A 22028-nucleotide genomic window follows, 5' to 3' on the forward strand; every position below is an offset into this window, starting at 1 on the left:
AAGAAAGCTGTGGGAAATCCAAACGAGCTGAGGTGGAGAGGCTCATATTCGAGGTTTTATTCAGGAGATGGTGATGGAGAGTGCTGCAGGATTTTGAGCTTGCGGGACATTTACAGCATCCGGCATAAGAGTATTCCCGTGGGCCTGAATCGGAAATAAGTCTCTCTGCTAGGCATTCCGGCCCAAGGGCACCTTAAATTTCTAATCACGGAGAATACGAGGTTATTGCTGGAACCTGGAAGCAGTACCTGACCATCGTAGGTGCTCAATAATTGTTTAATGAAGGATAGGGTCGGCACGAAGGGAAAACGTTGGCGTAAAGGTAGGAGAACCTTCCGCGAGAGACGTGGCCAGCCCTAGCGCCGGGATTTTCGTGTCGCTATAGCAACGCTCCGCTCCATGCCCACCCACACGGGAACTACAAGTCCCACAAGCGCCCGCGGCTCTCCTGCCCCCCCCCCCCCCCCCCAGGGGAGAAGGGGCGCGGGCGAGCGCGGAACCGGCTTTTCCTCTTTCCTGCACCGTGATTGGTCCGTGCCTCTGGGAGAAGGCCAATGAGTGCGCTCAGGAAGAGCGGCGAGGCCAATATGGCTTCCTGCACCTGGTGACGGTTGAAGACACTGTGTTCGGTCTCATGGAGAAGCCCAGGGGTGTCGAGGTGAGAGGGAGCGGACTTACCGTGACTGAGAAGAGGAACCCCCAGAGCCTTGCTCGTGGACCCGTTAGGCCTTTTGGCGACGCGTGGAGGGCGGAGGGTGGAAGGATGGATAAACGGAGGTAGTTAGCGTGAGCAGGGCCAGAGGCGGTTGGTGTTGCCTGTTGCTCCCGTGCTGCCGGGGTGACGTCGGGCGAGGAGTTAAGGGAGAACAGCCTCCCTGGCCTGGGGGAAGGGGAACTGGGTTGAGGATGAGAGCCGCCTCGTGGTCGTGTTCTTTAGAGATGGTGAGGCCTGTCACATCCCCGTGGGAAGTGAAGGGAGATTAAAGTTTAATAAACAGTCCGGCTGGAGCGTTCACGTGCGTCATCTCCCAGTAAACTCACAACAGTCCTGTTAGTGTTTCGTTTTTATGGTTAAAGTGGCCGAGGCTTAGAAAGGTGGTGCGTCTCCCAGGAAGGTCACGCAGCTGATAGAGCGTCAGGTTCCCAAACTCCAGCTGATATGCTTTTCTCACTCTGCTGCAACCTGTGAGCCACTCACCCTGTCGTGATTTGGCCTCTGGTCACCTTATATTTGAATTCGGTTTCCTCTCCAGCACATTTGCATGTGTAGTTGTAAATATAAAGTGGAATTGCTCAAAAATTGTACAGGGGTAAAGGAGAATAATAATAAAGTAGTGAATAAGAATAATAGCTCACAGGTTTAGAGCTGTCCCTAACTGCTGGAAACAGAACCAGGCTTTACACATCTTATCTCAGTCTTCATAATCCTCTAAGGAAGCCTTGTTATTATCTCCTTTGTACTGGTGAGGAAACCGAGTAGCAAGGTTAAATATCTTGCATAAAATCACACAGTTAATAAGTTGTAGAGACAGGAGTCAAACCCAGGCAAATCTGGTCTGAAAGCCTAGGCTTTTAACCAGGAATAATTGCCAACATTTACTCCACACTTACTACGTGCAGGCCACTGTTTTGAGTGGTTTACCTGTATTAACCCTTACTTATCCCCCAAAGCCTGTGAAATAGGTGGTATTATCCTCATTTACAGATGCAGAAACTGAGGCACCGAGGGATGGACTTGCTGCAGATCATAAGCAGTAGAGATGGTATTTGAGCCCTGGGCTAGAACCCAAACTCTTCACGCCTTTTCTCCTACATGCCAGTTAGAGCCATATACAGCATCTCATTTACATTTCACATGCTGTGAGCCAAATATTTTTCTTATCTGATAGATGAAAAAATTGAGGCCCAGAGAGGTTAAATGACTTGTCCAAGGACTCACTGCTAGTTAGGATCAGAGCTAAGTCGAAAGCTATGGTACATACTGCTATGCTGTAACTGTTGTGTCTTTTGCCTCCCAAATCCTCCTTAGGGCAGTCTGGGTCCCAAATGAACTTTTCTATGACTTAAATTGTTTTTGAATTGAAATTATTTTGGTGTATAAATGCTGAAGGACGAAGAATGACTTTCTAATAAACATCTTTCCCAGAAAATCTTCAAGAGGCTCCTTAGGATATTTTCATATCATTGTATTCTGTTTGAATCATGTTAAGATATAATTTATAAATTTGCAGAAGGAGCTTAGTGAATTCCTAATACATGTTTTCTGTCTTGTTAAGCTATTCTGTTGAGTTGCAGTTGAGAAATGTATAAACGAGAAATGATCCTGGTGTTTGCAAAAGGGGTATTTGATTCTGCCTGCCACTTTGCCCAGAAGTATTGACTTGACCAAGAACTGGAAAGGGAGCTGGTGGCAGATCTGCAGCCTCCCTCCCCACACACTAAGCCAACCATGATTCTTTCTGCCTGTTTTGTGCCATCCTTTCACCAGGAGACTCCGTCTTCAGAACCAATGGAGGAAGAAGAGGAAGATGACGACTTGGAGCTCTTTGGTGGCTATGACAGTTTCCGAAGTTATAACAGCAGTGCGGGCAGTGAGAGCAGCTCCTACCTAGAGGAGTCAAGTGAAGCAGAAAATGAGGATCGGGAAGCAGGGGAGCTGCCCACCTCCCCACTGCATTTGCTCAGCCCTGGGACCCCCCGCTCCTTGGATGGCAGTGGTTCTGAGCCAGGTGCCTTCAGAGTGTCCCCGGAAGATGGGCAGGTTTCAGGAGGCTATGGAGGAAGAGGGAGGTGTAGCCTTGTGGGCAGAGCCGTCCAGGTGCAAAGGGCTGTTTGATCAGATGTCTATGGACTGTGAGAGACAGAGCATCCCGAGTAGCCCCAGGGGCCATTTCTTCTGCAGCAGTCTGATTTCAAACTGTGATTTCGTTCATACGACTACTATGTATTCAGCACATGTTAGATGCCAGTCATTAATGTGGTGTTGCTTTTACATTTGTATGAATAGCTGGTAGATTTCTAAGCCTGGATGTTGAGAAGATAGAACACTTGTTCTAGTTACTATCTGGGTAGGGACAAGAAATAATTTGTGGGTTGGAAGTGAGGGGGAGGGAAATATAGAATAAAGTGACCCTCAAGGAAGAGGATTAGGGTGGAGGTGGGCAGATAAGAATCCCCATGGATCATCTGGAAGCCAGTTGGCTTCAGAGATGTGATGCTTGGGCAGCTGCTGGACCCCAGTGTCAGGGCCTCCAGTGTGTGGACTGCCTGTGGAAAGAGGCAGGCTAGGCGGTCTCTGACGAGGCTCCTTTTGCTTGGTACCCAAACTCTTCAGAAGAAAAAACTCTTTGCCAGTTGAATCTTGTTTCCTTTCTATTCGTCCTATTTTCTCTTCCTCTCTCCTTTTTTATTTTTCTCCCTTCTCTCTTCTTCAGCCATTCTCTTAGAATCTTAGAACTTTAGAACTAGAAAGAACATTAAAGACCATCTAGTCCAGGGGTTCTCTGGCCTAGCTGTGCATTAGAATCACCTAGGGAGCTTTTAACAAACTACAGACGCCTGCGTCCCACCACAGACCTGTTAATTAGAATCTCAGGCTTGGGCAGTTTCAAAAGCTCCCCAAGTGATTCTAATATGGTGTCAGGGTTGCAACATTGGTTTAGTTCAGTCTCCTTATAGATGAGAAGAAAATAGCCCCATAGAGGGGTCGGCCTGGTGGTGCAGCGGTTAAGTTCGCACGTTCCCCTTCTTGGCGGCCTGGGGTTCACCGGTTCAGATCCCGGGTGTGGACATGGCACCACTTGGCAAAAGGCATGCTGTGGTAGGCGTCCCACGTATAAAGTAGAGGAAGATGGGCATGGATGTTAGCTCAGGGCCAGTCTTCCTCAGCAAAAAAGAGGAGGATTGGCAGTAGTTAGCTCAGGGCTAATCTTCCTCAAAAAAAAAAAAGAGACCCGCAGAAGTTAAGTGATGTGAGCACTTTTTCCTTCTCATTTTCCTCTTTGCAAACTTTCCAACACACCTGTTTCCCCAGTCATCCTCATGGATTTTCCTTAGCCCCACTGTTGACACATAGAGCCAAGGGATGCCAAGCAGCTTATTTTAGGTGAAATAGGTTCAGATGTACATACCTGAACTTCCTCCTTCTATTCCAGTTCTGTCAGCCTTAGTGGGGCTGGGAGTTACCTGGTTAACGCAGTGCCCCAGGTTTTGAAGGGCCCATCACTTTGTTTGATTTGGGGTGACCGTATCAGGTGAGTCATGTGCTAAGTTCTCTTCCCAGCTGTCTGTGAGATGTGTGGTATCGTGGGTACCAGGGAAGCCTTCTTCTCCAAGACCAAGAGATTCTGCAGTGTCTCCTGTTCCAGGAGCTACTCCTCCAACTCCAAGAAAGCCAGTATCTTGGCTAGATTACAGGTGAGAGGCAGTCATTTGGAAGACCCTTCCCGGGGCCCTGGGTGCTGAGACACCAAGTTTCTGATGGCAAGGGGCCAAGAGGGCTTAGGAAGGACCTGGCTTATGGCTGTCTGAGGTTGTAAATTTCTTGGTATTTTTTATGTTCTTAAACCGTAGAGGGCAGAGGAATCCATTTATGGAGCTTGTTAAATTGCAGATTCCTGGAGCCTCCCCTCCATTCCCCACCCTCACCCCTCAGAGTCTGATGTGTCCAGTAAGTTTTAAACAAGAACCTTGAGGGAGTCTGACGCCCCTGGTCTTCACACCATACTTTTATAAATACTCTGAAAGGAGGATGGCAAACAGGCACAAGGGTCACCAGCCACAGTGGGTTTAGGAAGTTGATGCATCGTCTCTGACTCCATGTCATAGGCAGCCACCTAGAAAGTCTTACCACCTCTAGTTAATTATTGACATTCATAGAATTTTTAGGAATGGAAGTATTCTTAGAGATGTGTTGTCTAACCCACACATTAATTGATAAATGTGCTGAGGTTCAGAGAGGAAGAATGACTTGCCTAGGGGTGGCTCTGTAGGAAGACAGCAGCAGAACTGAGACTGGAACCTCATCTCAGGTGCCTAGCCTTGTGTTGTTGCATGGTAACTATGGCCACAGTCCCCAGCACCGGTTCTCAGACTGGACTGCACATTGGCATCACCTGGAAAGTTTCTAAAATATTGATGCTTGGGCTGGCCCATGGCCGAGTGGTTAAGTTCGCGCACTCCACTTCAGCGGCCCAGGGTTTTGCCAGTTCGGATAGTGGGTGCGGACATGGCACCACTCATCAGGTCACACTGAGGTGGTCTCCCACGTAGCACAACCAGAGGCACTGACAACTAGAATACACAACTATGTACTGGGGGGCTTTGGGGAGAAGAAGAAGAAAAAGATTGGCAACAGATGTTAGTTCAGGTGCCAGTCTTTAAATAAATAAAATAAAAATAAAATATTGATGCTTGGATCTTATGCCCAAAGATTCTGATTGAATTGGGATGGAGCGTGGCCTGGACATAGGGTCTTTAGAGAGCTCCCCAGGTGGCTCTAATGTGCAGCAAAGTTTAAGACCCACTGCTCTGACATTTATTGTGTTAAAAAAACCAAACCAAAAAAAAAACTGAGTAAATTTGAAAATAATTGGCTTTATTCAACAATTCATGAATCAGACAGCATCCCAGCTAGCGATAGACGGGAGCACCAAAGAGCTGAACAAGATGGGAGATTTTATGGGCAGAAGAGGTCAGGGACAAGGAAAGAGCAGATTACCTCATCTTTCTTTGGGGGACAGATGGGATCCAGCAGGTGGGTTACCTCACTGGTGCCGACCAGGAAGTAACAGATTTACTTGTTTGAGGTTGCGTTCCTGGGAGAGGTTGAAACTGCTGTTAGGTTAGCGATTAAGTCCTGGTTTGCTGACATGGGGCTTAGCACAAGTGACTCCATTTTGGTCTTGTCTCTTTTTTATCAATTGAAGTTTTGTCGTGCCAGCTCTTTTGCTTAGTGCTTCATCCATTTTCTCTCTCCCCTCTGTGGGACAATTACTGCTGTTTCCCTCATTCTGTGGATTTTAGTCAGGGCATAGAAAACTTCCTCTCCTCAGTGAGCTAATAATAATATTGTTAATAGCTACAATTTGGGGGTACTTGCTAAGGACTTGGCACTCTCAGTCCAACCAATGATGTCTAAAAAATGAATTTTAAAAAATTCCTATTTTAAAGGCTCAAAAATTGTTAGTAACTTACAAAGACACACAAATAAAATTGGAGAGCAGGGATCAGACCCCAGGTCTGCGTGGGATTAAACCCAAGTTTCTACTTTACTGATCTCTTTAGTAAGTTCTCTGAGCCTTTCTGATCAGTGCTTACATCACAAACTACAGACCAGATCAGTGGCTTTCACTTTGGGGGACAACCCCTTTGAGCACCTGATGAAAGCCAGGGACCCTATCCAGAACATTCATGTGTGTACAAAATATTGCCTCCTGATTCAGCTCATGGACCCTCTGAAGCCCACTCTGCCATAAATCTGTAGGAGCACCGGAGGAAGGAGATGGCTGAGTTGAAGCCACTAGGAAGAGGTTCCTGGAGGAAGCGACAGCTTAAAAGATAGGACTTGTGTCCCTCCCTGTTTGCCCCCCCACCCCCATCCCCCCAGCTGGACACTAGCTGAGCACTACTGAATGCAGGGCACAATTCAGTAACTCCCATCCCTTCTCCCCTTTCTGAGCTAAGCACTGTTGTTTTTATCATCTTGGTTTACAAATGAAGAAAGTGAGGCCCCAAGGAGATTAACTGAACCAATGCCTGGATAAACCAGGCAGTCCAAATCCAGATCCGTGTTCTTAACCGTTAGGCTATACCCGTCCTCTCCTCCTCCCTCCAGGGAAAACCACCAACCAAGAAAGCCAAGGTCCTGCACAAGGCCGCCTGGTCTGCCAAAATTGGAGCCTTCCTCCACTCTCAGGGGACGGGACAGCTAGCAGATGGGACACCGACAGGGCAAGATGGTAAGACAGCAGAGGACTGATGCTCAGGAAGTGCTGGGGGCAGGGGTGCCAGGACTGGGGTGGCCCTCCCTAGGAGCCGGGAATGGAAAAGGTGACCAGCTAGGAAGTGCCTGGCGCAGGCTTACTGAGGAGTGCATCCTCCTCACCTGGTAGGTATTGTGGAAATTACCCCAGAAAATCCCTTCAGTCGCCCTTAAATTGCCCTACCCTTGATGTCTTAAAAGCCAAGAATTGGCTGCTTTTGTTTTGCATTGCTTTTAGCCCTATGGCTTTTTTCCCCTGGAGACCCAGATCTGGCCTGAAGAGGGGTGGGGAGAGGGGTCATGGGATAAGGAAAGGAAACTTTCTTTCTGAGTGTGTGTAGCAATTTCTAAGCAAATTAAATGTAGACACGGAGCAGCTCTGCTCTAGATGGTCTGTGTTTCCCACAGAACTGGAGCTCCACAGGCATGAGGGTTGAGGGTTAGAGGGGCCTAGGTGTGTGTACCTCCCAGCCGTTTAGACTGGCTGTGGCCAATGAGAGGCTGGGGGACGTCTGAGGAATTTAAACCCAAGGGTCTTTGAATTTCCTTCCTTCTCTGGGGAAAGAAAGGTCAGACATTTCCTTCTGAATGTCTCCTTGCCTCCTGAGAGTCTGCGGCCTTTGAATAAGGTCCTCCCCCATCCTGATGGCCACTGGTGGGGCAGGTACAGGGCTGCTGAGGAGAAGTGGCCTCCTGTGGACTTGGGATCAAGGTTGCTGCTGGGGTGGGAGAAGGACCTACTTCTACAGGCTCTGCAAGGGCCAGGTTCCTGGAGTGGCTGCTGCTTGAGCGCCCAGCCTCAGTTCTCCTCAACTCTCTTCCTCTTTCTGCTCCGCAGCGCTGGTCTTGGGCTTTGACTGGGGGAAGTTCCTGAAGGATCACAGTTACAAGGCTGCTCCTGTGAGCTGTTTTAAACACGTGAGTGCCCTGGAGATGAGGGAGGGAGAGCAGGGAGCCCCGGTGCTCGCCCCCGTCTCACCCAGCTGCGTCATGAGCACTGTTCCAGGCTGGACGTTGGCACTGGGGGAAGAACAGTGGTGAGGCCTGGGTGGTCAGAGCCCAGCTTTGCCATTTGTTCCAGTTTACCTTCCTGCCCACTGCTTTTCAAAAAGGCCTCCAACAAATCCTCATTGAGGGCTTCTGGTACAGTGCTTCCCCTCTGAGGCCCCCACTTTGCTTATTTACCTGATGGAACTTTGTGCTAGTTGATGCCTAAGAGCCAACTCGGAAATCTTTTTCTCTTTTCATCCAATTTTTGGTGTTTTCCCATTGAAAGCTTGGTGCTTCTGAACTGCCCTGGGCCCCTTGGTCCTCCCTGGCCCCTATCATTGAGAAGCACCAGGAGGGTGAGCCTTGGAGGGCTGGGCTTGGAGTGGAACTCAACACGCAGCATCCGTGGCCCGTGGTAGGCCACAGGCCAGGAGAGAAGCTGAGAGCAGCACTCTTTTTTTGTCTTTCAAGCTGATTTCCTAAACCCCAGGAAATCCAGGAGGAGGCCCTTTTACTCTTGGAGTCTTCTCACCAGAGTCAACCCACTTCCTCACCTCTCTCTGAACTGCTGCTGAGCTTGGAGGAGTGTCCTGAACAATGAAGAGTTGGCGCTCCAGCAGCTTGACTCGCTGACTCCTCTCCTCTCTGAGTTACCAGTGAAAACGCACCTGTCTCCTAGTGGGGAAAGCTCCTTTGCCCTGAATTCTCTAGCCGTCCTGGCATTTTCATTGCAGGGCAGTTACATCATACTTGCACTTAACATATCTCATCCAATATGCGCTGTAAAAAGCCCACCTCTTTGTGCCTGGGTAGCATAATCATTTCTAGGTTCTGTGATGAACCCCATCTCTGTGGCCAGGGAGATGGAATGGGATACCCCGATTGGCTTACGCCAGGGCTGAGAATGAAAAAATGGTCAGTTTACCCAAAGGAGATTCAAGGTATTCTTGGCAGCAACATGAGGATTAGATATTGGGAAGGCAACTGACAGCAGTCCATTGCAGACAGGGCACATTTAACAGGAGGAGAAGACCAGTTGGAGAGGTGAAGAAAGAATGTGCCAGAAATAGTGTGTGGTTAAACACCTCTGTGAGAGCTGGCATGGTAGTAGCTGAGAGACGAGGGAGTCATGAGCCTCAAGGCCCGGGTTTGAGTGACAGTTGAGAGGTGATACTTGTGCCGGAGACAGTGCCTGGCATGCAGTGAGCTCTAGAAAGTGTTAGGCTGGCACAGGTGTGATGTGCCCAAGATGATACAGCTAGGAGCTGCTCCTGTAAAGATTAGCACTCGGGGCTGTCCGACTCTGGATCTCAGACCATCACCCCCCGCCCACCACCCCTCCATTTCCTGACCCAGCTCTTTAAGGACACCAGACACATCTTACTCATCTCTTTATCCCTAGTTCTGTGCCTGGCTTTTTGCACACAATGAGTGATGTGAAAAGCTGAGGTGCAGGGGAGAAGGAAGCAACAACTCGTGAGGCAGCCAGTCTTTCCTGCCTGTCCAGGCAGCTCACTGTCCCTCCTTGAATGCTCTCATCCCCACACAGGTCCCTCTCTATGACCAGTGGGAGGATGTGATGAAGGGGATGAAGGTGGAGGTGCTCAACAGTGACGCTGTGCTCCCCAGCAGGGTGTACTGGATCGCCTCTGTCATCCAGGCAGCAGGTGGGTGTTCCATTGGCCAAGCGGGGTCAGGGTCTGGAGAGTGATATCTCCAGATGGGTGGGCAGTGTTGTAGGCAGAGATTGGCTTCACAAAACAAATAAAAAACCCACCCACTGGAGTTTCTGCCTCTCTTCTTGGGATTCTCCTCCCTTCCCTACCTTAGAGGGGACCTCAGAGCTTGGCAAGTTTGGAAACTCGCATTTTTTAAGTTTATTCCAGGGATGATCGGGCGATAGAAAATTCTCACCACTATGCCATATTGCTTTCCAAGTAAGTGGCATGGGCCTGTTTTGGCTCTGACTGTGGTGGACAACAGGGACTCAGCTTGCCTGGAAGGAGTTCTTGGAATAGGCCACGGAGAGTCCGGTGTCGGCTGGAGAAGAGGGAAGGCCTGAGAATATACCTTTCCCTGTCCCACTCTCCCTCCTGGTGCCCTTTCCCTTCTTTCAGGGTACCGGGTGCTGCTACGGTACGAAGGCTTTGAAAATGATGCCAGCCATGACTTCTGGTGCAACCTGGGAACCGTGGATGTCCACCCCATTGGCTGGTGTGCCATCAACAGCAAGATCCTGGTGCCCCCACGGAGTGAGTTGACGAGACAGTTCTCTGTCTTGGTTCGTGCAGGGCCTTTGGTAGAAGGGGGAGTCCTCTGTCTTAGGTTAGACCAGAACAGAACCCACTTGCCTCCTTGCTTCCTGTTCTCCCCTGACCCAGAGGCAGATCCAAGTTGTGCAGCCCAATTTTATAAGATGAGATGATTGCTGGCCTGCTCAGGCAGATATAAGTTGTTTAGTCCCCTCTGCTGATCTCTGGGGGCCTCTGCCCCCCTGTTGGTGGGAGTGTTGTCAGTCTGTGTAATCTGCTTGTCTCTCCACAGCCATCCACGCCAAGTTCACTGACTGGAAGGGCTACCTCATGAAACGGTTGGTAGGCTCCAGGACGCTCCCCGTGGATTTCCATATCAAGGTCTGGCAGTGAGCCCTTTGGGTCTCCTAACTGACCTCCTTCCTGCCCCTCTCCCATTTTATCTATCCTTTGTGCTACTCACTGGAGTATTTTTTCTAAGACTCCCTTGCTTGCTAATTTAGCGGCTCCTCCTCTCCACCCAGACTCTTTGATCCAGCCGTTTGCTCTTCCAGACCCTGGCCTGTGCTCACAGCATTTTTCAGGAGCGTCCATTCAACAGATTTTCTTAAGCACTTGTTGTAAACAAGGCACTGTAGGAAATACAGACCCTGCCATCCAAGACTCCCCAGTCTGGCAGAGGAAAGGAAGTCATGCATCTGAGTAATTATAAAATAGCCTTGGTTCTGACCCCAGGGATGTGCCTCAGAATCATCTGTGTGGCATTTAATTTAACTTAAAATCATTTCGTTTAGCTTAAAACATCATGCACGTGGTACAAATTCAGAGGGATCACAGGGTGCAAGTAAAGACCTAGTCCCTCCCACCTCTGTATGCCGGACCCTCAGTGTGGGGCTTGCTCACACAGGGCCTGGCCGCGCCTGAGGTCCCCTGACCCAGCCGCTCATGGGTGTGGGTCCCATGTTGCCCTGGGTAAGTGTCACAGCAGTGAGCGAGGGAGTGCAGGGCAGATGCTGACATGACACGAAACTGAACAGGCCTTGTGGCCTCAGGAGGCAGGCATTGAGGAAGGCTTCTGGAGAGAATGGCATTTGAACTCAACCTTGACAGCTCGGGTGTGGGTGGCCTGGAAGCCAGCAGTGGAAAACAAGGATGGAGTGGGAGTTGGGGCCCTGTCACGTAAGGCGCCAGATGCCGGAAAAGGCCTTCAACAAGGAATGCTTCCAAGCACCTCAAGGACACATTCTCTGGCTTTTTTTCCTTAAAGTAGAATTGATTTTTCCCTTATTTGAACTCGCTGGGTGCTACTCATTTGCTGTTTATCTCCCTATATGTTGTTAATTATCTTTTCATGTTCTCTTTCCATCAAAACTGCAAGCTTTTTCTCCTGTGTTTCCCATTGTGCCTCGCACAGTTGGCAGATAGGGCGACTGACGATGATCATTCCCTCTCTCAGCTGGCCCTAGTCTTAAGATGACTGTGGGTGGTGCAGGCCACTAGGGGTATCGAGGCGGCCTCCTTTCTGCTTTAATTAATAGGAGCTTGATTCTGGGTGGCAGAGCAGGGCTCCCTGTGGACCCACCGGCAAGCACCCGCTGACTCGCGGTCAGGTAGCCAGTCCTGCGGTGCGCGCTGGAGGCAATACAAAAGCGGCTACCCCCGAAGATGGGGGTGTGCGGGCTCCGGGGGGCGGGGGCCGGAGGAAGCGCCAATCCAGACGTGCCCTTTGACGCCGGCATTGTGATAAGTGCTTAGTAAAATGTTTGCGTGAGTGACCCATCCGCCCAGGGCAGGTGTGTAGACATTTGCCTGTTAGTCGAGAAGAAACATTAAGTGAGCACTAACTGTGCCTAGTTCCGTGCTTGTAGCTGAGAATGTAGAAGCGAATCAAGGCGAACCTCCCTTCTGCCCTTACAGAGCTCCCGTTCCCGCGGGTGGCCGGGACAGCCGAGGGCAGCGAAGTAGTGTTGGGTTGGGGCTGTGCCGCTGGGCGCACAGGAAAGGAGGGTGACAGGAGAGGCTACGTGGGAAGGCACCAGCCAGGCAGTCGGTGTCAGGTGTGCTCCAGCCCTTGAGCTGAGGGCTGGAGGGCCTGTGCTGTAGGACTCTGTCACCTTTTCCCGGTGGCTGCCTTGTGACCTCAGACTCCCCTCTGGTGGGATTTGAAATGGCACTGCTCAATCCCCACCATGCCCAGGCTGGGGCTGGTTCCCCCTGAACCAGCAGTGCCCTGGGGCTAGAAAAGCTGTGCAGAGCTGGCCATACCCATTCCCCTACCCAGGCGAGATGGCACCGACGGCACAGCAAACAAGGAATCTCCCACCCCCTCACCCATGCCCCACTGTCGGGGCTCTAGAGCAGCTTGCAGTCATCTTGGTCACTGGCCCTTGCTGGGTCAGAGGGTGCAGGCTTTGCTACTGAGGTGATATGAGAGCCGTTCTGAGCTGCAGCCCAGCAGGGTCAGAGCTGGAATTCGGCTTATGGAGGCACAAGGGGACTCAGTTCTCTGGACACGAGGCTTCTGTGTGCCATCGGCAGGGGGCTGAGAGGTAGAGGGGAGTGTGGGGTACCTGTGGGATCAGAGTGCAGATCCCTGAAAGAGCACAGGGCTAGACACCGGGACCAGGTTTGAGGCTCAGCTCTGGCGCCAGTGCATCTGTGTGACTCTGGGCAAGTCACTTGACCTCTCCAGGGCACCTGTTTCCTTAGTCTGAAATGGGTTTGTGATTCCCATCCTATTGCCTATCTGGCATTTTGGCGCACACGCTGTAGGCTATGCACTGTCCCTCAGTATCATCCTGGAGAATCGGGGACCAGGGTGGAACCTGTTAGGATAAGAGGGCTCATCTGCCTGCTTCCTGACTTAAGTGTTTGGGGTACTTCCACCCCACCTTCCCTGTCCTCTGGTTACTTTTGAGAGACAGAACAAGAATGTGGGTGGAGGGTCCTCATGACCACAACAGGCCTATGTTCTGATGTCGCTGCAGATGGTGGAGAGCATGAAGTACCCCTTTCGGCAGGGCATGCGGTTAGAGGTGGTCGACAAGTCCCAGGTGTCACGGACCCGCATGGCCGTAGTGGACACAGTAATCGGGGGTCGCCTGCGGCTCCTCTATGAAGATGGTGACAGTGACGATGACTTCTGGTGCCATATGTGGAGCCCCCTGATCCACCCAGTGGGTTGGTCACGGCGTGTCGGCCATGGCATCAAGCTGTCAGGTGAGCAGAGCCACAGGCCAGTGTGACCCCAGGCTCTGCTGCCCCAAGGTGTGCGTGACAGCACCTTCTCTACACCCCACAACAATGCTGTGTGGTAGAGTGATGATCATCTCTGCCCTGCAGATGACAATACTGAGGTCCAGAGAGGTTGAGTGACTTGACCAAGGTCACTCAGCTTGTAAGTGGTAAAATCAATTTGAATCCAGAGGCTACAGGCTCCATCCTCTCCCTTGTCATGTGGGAAGAGTCTGGGTCTCAAGGGTTGAAGAGCTCCTGATGTCTTCTGTCTTCTAGTTTAGGTGGGGGCTGGGGGTGGTGCTGCGATACAGATTAGAGCAGGCCAGCCCCCACATTTCTGAGGGAGGCGTGGTGATGGCCCTGTTAGCAACCTCAACACCCTTCTCTTCCTCACTCCTTCTGCCATCTCCCCAAAAGAGAGGCGCAGTGACATGGCCCATCATCCCACCTTCCGGAAAATCTACTGTGATGCTGTTCCTTACCTGTTCAAGAAGGTGAGGCACACCCCTGGGCACGTTCCCCTCGGCCATAGGGCCATTCCAGGCTTGAGGACCCTGGCTCTTCCCGGGATGTCCCTTTCCTTCCCCGTTTCCTCCCCAGGCCTACAGCAGGTGAGGCCTCCTTCTCCCTGGCTTCCCCAGGGCCGGCCTAGCAATGCCCCAACTGCCCCGTTCCTTTAAGGTTCGAGCTGTCTACACGGAAGGCGGTTGGTTTGAGGAGGGGATGAAACTGGAGGCCATTGATCCCCTGAATCTGGGCAACATCTGCGTGGCAACCATCTGCAAGGTGAGCCTGGGGCTGGCCCTACAGCTGCCAATATGGCTTTCTGAGGGGACGGAGAGGGCACAGAGCTCTGGACTCCACGTCCTTCCCACCTGCCGAGCAAGGGTTGCTCCCGGGGTACCTGATTTTTGTGAGTAGGGGACTTATCTGCTTCTTGCTCAGAATCTGCTTTTATGTCCAGGTCCGAGACGAGTTGGACAGGTGTTTTTTGAGTACCTGGCCTGAGCCTGGTCCTGGGTCAGTTGTAGGCCCTGCCCTGTCACGTGACTGTGGGCCTTCCCACTGCCACATGCCATCTCTTTTGAGTGCTGGCCTAGCTGAGAGCCACAGCCGCCTCCGTTATTGCTGCAGCCTGAGGAACAAATGCCCGCCCCTCGGCCCTCCTGGGGGACATGCTGATTTGCCCCTTTAACAAATCTCCAGGCTGGGCCTTTGTGCTCCCCACTGAGAATACTGTGGCAAAAAGACAGATGCAGTCCCTGCTGGCATGGCGTTTGCTGTCTAGTGAGGACGGCAGTAATCTCGCAGGTGCAGGTCACGGGAGTGCTGAGTGCTCTGAAGCAGAAACTCAGGGAAGGCTGGGATCTAGCTCCATTTGGATCCACCAGCCTCGCGTCCCCACCGTGGCCACCTTACCCTGGGATAAGGGGTAAAGTTCATGCTACCATGTTCTCTGTGTGCCCTGCCCCCCCCCCCCCAGGTTCTGCTGGATGGCTACCTGATGATCTGTGTGGATGGGGGCCCCTCCACAGATGGCTCAGACTGGTTCTGTTACCATGCCTCCTCCCACGCCATCTTCCCAGCCACCTTCTGCCAAAAGAACGACATTGAGCTCACTCCCCCAAAAGGTAAGACTGGCCTTGCAGTTGGAAGGGACAGGGTAAGGCCATAAACCCAGAGTCCTGACCAAGCCAGACCCCTGGAGCTCAGAGTCTCAGGGTGGATAGGAGAGGTGACAGAGCCATCCAAGGGGACCACTAGCTGGTGTGTGATTTGGTCCCTTTGGGCATTGAACAACCTGTACAACAGGACCAGGGTCCTGGAGCAGGCAACAGCCTGGGGAGAAGAGAAGGCAGCTGCTGGGGAGTCCCCAGGCTGGGTCCTGCGCAAGCTCCAGGCGCCCCTTTGGCAGTGCACTCCTTTTCTGGACTCCCTCCTGCTCACCCGCCCCTCCCTCCACACCTGTGCTTTCTGTTCCTCCAGGCCACGAGCCACACACTTTCAACTGGGAGACCTACTTGGAGAAGACCAAGTCAAAAGCGGCTCCATCGAGACTCTTTAACATGGTGAGGAGACCCAGGATGCAAGGGGCTGGGGGCGGCCTCAGGACTGGCCCTGCTCACTGCCAGGGGTGGCAGTTCCAACCCCTTCTCTTTTCGTGAGTCTCTACTGCTGAGATTGGCCACTGGGGGGGAGAAGTCCCAGCTGTGACATGGGCACTGTGCTGAGCAGTGTAGCCGGTCCCTTTCCCAGAGGGGCTGGGGCATGGGAAGAAAGTGCAGTGGGGTCATTGGTCAGAGGAACTTTCCCCTGAGGGCACTCAGCCCCACTCCCTCCCTCCAGTTCTGCGCTGCCCCAACCCCGACCCCGGCAGGGAGCTGGCTGGCTTAGTCACTGCCTTCTTCCCCCTCACCAGGACTGCCCCAACCACGGCTTCAAGGTGGGCATGAAGCTGGAGGCCGTGGACCTGATGGAGCCCCGGCTCATCTGCGTGGCCACAGTGAAGCGGGTGGTGCATCGGCTCCTCAGCATCCACTTCGATGGCTGGGACAGCGAGTATGACCAGTGGGTGGACTGTGAGTCCCCGGACATCTACCCCGTCGGCTGGTGTGAGCTCACCGGCTACCAGCTCCAGCCACCCGTGGCTGCAGGTCTGGGCTCTTGCGGCCCTAAGGGGCTCTTGACTTTCTTCCTTTTTCCTTCCTGCCGACCACTCCCCTGCCCCATGCCCACCTCATTCTTTGGCATGAGATCGAGAAGTCTCCTGGGCCACCTCTGAGTAGCGTGGCCCTTGTCTCCCCTCCTCCCGCTCCTGACTTCTCTGTCTCCCTCTCCCTCTGGCCTGCAGAGCTCCTTCCTTGACCTTGCCCACTCTGTCATATGCTCGTGCCCTTGTGCACCCAGGTAAACTATCCAGGTCCCTCTGAGCAGCCCTGGTGACGAGGGTGGGCAGAAGGGACGGCCGTTCTCCAGTCCCTCCCCTCACCCACCCCTGGTTCTCACTGCCCAACTTTGGATTTCCTTCTTGGGATGTCCTGTAAGGGAGGCTAGTGAGGGGCGGTCAGGGGTCTCGGGATGTGCCTGTACCCCATGTCTTCTCTCAACTCTTCTCACCCCCTGCCCTTGTCTTTGAACAACAGAGCCGACCACACCTCTGAAGGCCAAAGAGGCCACGAAGAAGAAAAAGAAACAGTTCGGGAAGAAAAGTAAGTGATGCTTTAAAGCAGCCCTGGGATAGTGGGGACCTGGGAGCGGAGGGGGGAGTTGCCACTTAGGTGGTGCTCTTCATGGTCCCTCCATCTCCTCTCCCTCGCCCTTTGGCCCCATGGGCCTGTCACCCTGAGTATTCAGGGACCCAGAGCATAAACAGGCAGTCTTCAGTCTCTGGCGATAGTCAGAATGCTCAGGAAAAGAGACAAGATTGTAACTGAGAGGGGAGGGACCGCATCCCTGCTGCCCCATGGTCAGAAATCGGCATGGCTTCCTCAGCAGTGCGCAGCTGCCGTGTTTGAAAGTGAAAAGGCTGGGAGGAATGGAAGCTGCTCCCCAAGGCTGTCCTTCTTCCTTCATGACCCCCTGAGGGGTGGGAGCAAGGGCAGCCACCAAGCTTCTGTGTCATGTCCCTAGGCGGGGCCCCCCTCTCAATAGGTGCTAAGCTCAGTGTGGCCTCAGCTCAGGCAGCAGGGTGGAGGGGGCAGGGATTGGAGGGGGCACAGCCATCCTCCAGAGCTGCAGGCCTCTGGTAGTGAGGTGGTCTCCACGACGTGGCACCACCCAGAGAAGAGGATGTCCCAAAACAGGGACAAAGAGGAAATGCATGCAGTCCCTGGGGAAGATCAAGATCCTGTGAGGATATGAGTTGATCAAGTGGGAGGCCCCTGTGCTGTTCAAAACACGAGGCTGGGAAAGGCACGCTTTACAGGTGAAAGAAGAAAGGATTGGAGAAGGGAAGGACAACAGCCATGTGGGGGACGTGGCATTAATCCGCTGTTGGAGAGAACCTCTCTGAGCCTCAGGCACACAGCCCTGAGAGCAGAAGTCAGAGTTCAGGCCTTCTGGTCCTCCAGTTGGCACCTTCCCCTCTGCTGGATGAGATCCAGCCTTTGAACCTCACATGGATACAACCCTATGCTGGTTTAATTCTGTTTTTATTCAAAGGGAAAAGAATACCACCCACCAAGACCCGGCCCCTCAGACAGGGGTCCAAGAAGCCCCTGCTGGAGGACGACCTGCCGGCTGCAGAGAAGATCTCGTCAGAGCCCGTTCCTGATGAGAGTAAGAGCCTTCTAGGGTCGAGGCAGTGCTCAGAGGCGGCCCCTCTCCTTCCCCACCTGGGCACAGAAGAGTAGAGAAGTTTAAAGAGAGTTTTCTGGGCACCAAGCAGTCCTTCTCGGACCACCAGGCCTGGAGAGCTTCCCAAACATCCACCCCAGCTCTGAATAGAGCCGAGCATCTCTAGCCGGGCCCTCTCCATCTCTGCCCCCACCTCACATGCTTGGCAGAGTGGGCGGCAGAGAGGCAGGTGCCAGTGACTCTGGCACAGCCTGCCTGGCTGGGGTGTGACAGGGCCCTGGACCTTCTCTGCTGTCTGCCCCCACAGACGGGGACAGGGCTCTCCCTGCCACATCCTGAGTGCCCCCACCTGTAAGAAGCCAGAGCCCTTCCCTAGATCCTGCGCCCCTGTCCGTCCCAGCGTTACACAGCCACTCACTCTGTTCTCCCTGCCCACCTCCTCCTCTAGTCATTGCTGTGCGTGTGAAGGAGGAGCACCTTGACATGGCCACGCCTGACAAGGCCCCCAGTCCAGAGCTGCCTGTTCCCATCAAGAACATCAAACAGGAGACAGACGACTAAGCCTTCCCCACTGCCAGCTGGCCACCTAGCTGGAAGCCAGCCCAGGCCCCTCTCTTGCCCCCACCCCACTTTACCTTGGAGCCTGAGCCTTTTTGCATAGACTCTGCCTGGTGCCGCGAGGGTGAGGGCCGGGCACTGAGGGAGCAGCTGGGGGCTCCTTTGACCTGCCCTGTTGCCTCTGCCCTCCTCTGTGGCAAGGCCTACGTGACTGGGGCTGCCTGAGGCCCCACACCTGTCTGAGCAACTGCCTCTCCAGCTAGAATTCCCAGAGCGCTCCCTTACAGTATCCTCCCCTGCACCCACATATCCCTCAACTGCCAGGGGTGGCGGGCTGCCCCCCGTCACACTGGAAGACAGTGAGTGAAGTGTGTGTGCGTGCGCATGCCCAAGCAAGTCATCTAAAGGCCCGGAGCAGCTCTCTTGAGGGGGAGATAGTCACCTATGCTTGCTGGATGGGGTGCTGACTGGGTTTGTGCAGGGCCTGGGCTGTTTGGTGTCATCCCAAAGATGGAGCGACAAGCCCAAGGGGAGTCGATTTCCAGCTGGTTCAGAGAGAACTTGATCCTATCTCCTTTGCTAAAGGCACTGGGCAGCCTCACATGGTGCAGAAACGAGGCCCAGATAGCAGCCTGTTGGTGCAGCCTGAATTCTCCAAGAAGTGACTGGGTTTGGATCACAGTGAAGACCGAGGATAGAGGCAGGTCTCAGGACAGGGGCCGTGCCTCTCCCCACCATTACACACACACCCCACCCCAGACTTGAGCAGTGACGGGTCAGTGAGCCCCCAGGGGAGGACCGTGGCCTGCTCATGGAGCCCTGCTTCTGCTGAGGGTGACGTGCCTGGTTAAACCAGTGCATTGTCCTGGCTGCCCTTGCAGTTAAGGGATCCAGTTCTGGCTGAAGAGCTTCTGGGAAAACTGGACTCTTGCACTTTGGCCTTTAGTTCCCTCCTGAATGAAGAAGCCATGCGTACAGGTGCTTTGGGCACAGAAGCCCCAGCATCCGGATGGCAGAGGTGGAAGACAGGTTTAGCTGCCCTTCCAGCCCTGGACTGGCTCCCCAGACTTCTTGTCTGAGACAATTAAATCCCCCCCTTGCTGAAGTTCAGTTTGTCGTATTTCTGTTCCTTACAGCAGAGTGTATTCTGATAGGCCACCTCATAGTATCAATTATGAAGGTTAAGTGAATGCAATGTGAAGGTGTGTGCAGAACAATAAAGAATAAATGTCGCCTGTCGTCTGAGCGCCCTGTCTCCATAGCAACCACATGCTGTATTATCTTTTATGTTTCTGCTGTTTCCTCCCCTCAAGACCCTGAGTTCAAAATCCGAGCCCGGTTCGTCTGCCCCTCGGACCTGGCAAGAAGTTGGCCCCAGCGAGTGTGTGTGATGTGGAAGTGTACATAGCTGTTGTGTTGCTGGGAACTAAAGGCCAATTTGATGTGTCACAGATGGGAGGGTTGAGTTCTGGGACGTTTTTACTCAAGGCACAGAATGAACCTTGTGCCTCAGTTGCCCCTGGAAGGAACTAAGTCACAGTCTCAGCAGTGGGGCTGCTGGCTGGGGAACATCCACGAGGACCCCTTTCACTCCCTGCTCCCACTGCTTGATGACCTGCAGGGGCTCCTGGCGTGGACTACACCAAAGCACACACTTGAAGCCCCTGCACCTTGCACCTTTACTGTCCCCCACTCTAGATCCTCGGCTCTGCTCGAGGGGCGGGGAAGCAAGGGAACTGCCTCTGACAGCCGTATGCCAGGCACTAGCTCACACGTTTACACATCCTATTGCGTCTCCACAGTATCCCTGTGAGTACGTGTGGACCTCATTTTACAGACGAGGAAAAGGAAAGCTTGTTAAGATTTAGTATCTTAGTTGCTCAAGTTTACGACTGTTAAATGACAGCAGTGGGACTAAGCCCAGGTTCATCTGCCAAATGATCGCCAGTACTCATTCACTGACTCACTCAGCGTTATTTACTAAGCACCTTCCACGTGCCAGACACCAAACTAGAGGTTGTGACCTCAAAGGAGAGTGAGGCGCTGGTGGCTCAGCCTCGTGAGTCAGCAAGCTGAGCACCCCAGCCCAGAACACTCTGGGAGGGCTCAGGGTCCTTACCTTTCAATTCCTTTGTGTTCCTGGAAGGAAACTGCCACTTTCATCAAAAGAAAAAAGAAAAACCCAGAACTCCAGGGCTGGCATTTTTGGAGGAACATTATGTCAGAAAGGGTGGCTGGATGGAAGGGCCCGTGATGTCCTGACTCCTGCCACAGCCACCATACTATGGTTCCCTTTTAACTAAAGCCCTGACCTGGAGGCAGACCCATCAGAGCTGCTGCTCCTGAGCCAAGCTCGCGGTCCACACGAGCTCCCCGAGGGCTGATGCAGGGAGAAGGCACTCAGGCTATTTATTAACACAATGCCTGGCAGAAAGTTGGTGCCACGCCAAGTGTCAGCTGAGATTAATATTGGCTGTTGTCCTTAACTCTAGTTCCAGGTCTTACTTTTAAGGCAGAACTACTCCCCTTTAGCTTGGAGTCTTTTTAGGGGTTCCTTTCTCACTTGCAGCCTACCTCCACAGGGAACACTGTTAGGGATAAGTTACAGCCCCTCGAAGAAGACATGCCTCAGAATGAGACCTTATATAGAAATAGGGTTTTCACAGAGGTAATTAAAACGTCATTAGGGTGGGCCCTAATCCAATATGACGTGTGTCATTATAAAAGGGTAATTTGGACACAGAGGTAGTGGGAAGATGACATGAGGAGACACAGGGAGATGCCATATGAAGATGGAGGCAGAGACTGGACCTGTGCTGCCAAAAGCCAAGGAACATCTCTGGGGCCACCAGAGGCTGGAAGGGGGCCGGAAGGATCCTCCCCTAGAGCCTTCAGAGGGAGCCCTGCCGACACCCTGACTTCAGAATTCTCACCTCCAGAGCAGTGCGACAATGCATGGCTGCTGTTGTTAGCCCCCCGGTCTGTGTGCTTTGTTATGAGGCCCTGGGGAGCTACTAGAGACACCATCTCATGGCCCCGGGCACCCCGAATCTTCAAAAGCGGCTCCAGAGGCAGGCGGGGCCCTCTCCCCACCTTCCTTTGTTCTGTTCTCATTTTCCTCTAAGGACTGGCTTCTCCCTGTGGACCCCCTACACACTCTCACCACACAGCGGGGGTTCCCACATGGAGCGGCGCCCATGTCCTACTCACTCTTCTCTGACACGCTGCGAGATTTTGCTACAACTGAGCGTCCAAGTGTGAGTGGATTGTCCGCTGGATGTGATGTCAAGGGGGTGATGGAATGATGCAGAGTGGGGTCCAACCTTGACTGACAAGCGGTGGGAGGTGGTGCCAACACCACACCTGCACTTCTGCTCTTCTGGTCCCAGGGATGAGCGGGACCCTTGAGGTGAGGGTGGGAAACGGTCAACAGTGATCGAGCAATTACGGTAGTAACAGGAGGGTTGATTTCATGGACACACCGGGGTCCAATGTGCTATCGCTTATTGGAAAGGCCACTGTCCCACAGCATGGAATAGCGTGTCGTCACTTCCTTACAAACCCACCCTGGGCCCAGCCCCAAGGTAGAGAAGGTGAGGAGAGGGGAATGGACACAACTGAACAGAAGCAACAGCGTCATTGACCAGATCTGGAACCACAGGAAACTGAGACCAAGAGAAGTCAGGCCCCTGAGACCCTGGGGGCTTTGGAAC

General features: G+C 53.0%; 2 protein-coding genes across 3 annotated transcripts in view; one reads left to right on the plus strand and one right to left on the minus strand.

The window, feature by feature from the left end:
• On the plus strand, positions 1–19554 carry L3MBTL2 (L3MBTL histone methyl-lysine binding protein 2). Of its 2 annotated transcripts, XR_011534567.1 has the most exons (18): positions 1–658; positions 2489–2729; positions 4283–4416; positions 6836–6959; positions 7821–7900; positions 9522–9639; positions 10090–10224; positions 10517–10605; positions 13212–13443; positions 13879–13955; positions 14143–14247; positions 14945–15092; positions 15448–15530; positions 15881–16115; positions 16313–16368; positions 16605–16670; positions 17623–17739; positions 18206–19554. XR_011534567.1 is itself a non-coding variant. In XM_008528065.2 (17 exons), the coding sequence occupies exons 1-17, from the start codon at positions 635–637 to the stop codon at positions 18316–18318; spliced, it is 2121 nt and encodes a 706-aa protein (XP_008526287.1). In that variant the 5' UTR covers positions 495–634; the 3' UTR covers positions 18319–19554. The 2 variants fall into 2 exon arrangements, 1 of the variants encoding a protein (XP_008526287.1); XM_008528065.2 differs by lacking the exon at positions 16313–16368 and having other exon boundaries at positions 495–658.
• Positions 17594–22028, minus strand: part of CHADL (chondroadherin like) — a 10435-nt gene continuing 6000 nt past the window's right edge. The window contains 1 exon segment of the mRNA XM_070599532.1: positions 17594–17795. Coding sequence (XP_070455633.1) covers positions 17769–17795 — 27 coding nt within the window. The 3' untranslated portion in view covers positions 17594–17768.

Source organism: Equus przewalskii, chromosome 29 (genome assembly GCF_037783145.1).
Source record: "Equus przewalskii isolate Varuska chromosome 29, EquPr2, whole genome shotgun sequence".
Classification (NCBI taxonomy): domain Eukaryota; kingdom Metazoa; phylum Chordata; class Mammalia; order Perissodactyla; family Equidae; genus Equus; species Equus przewalskii.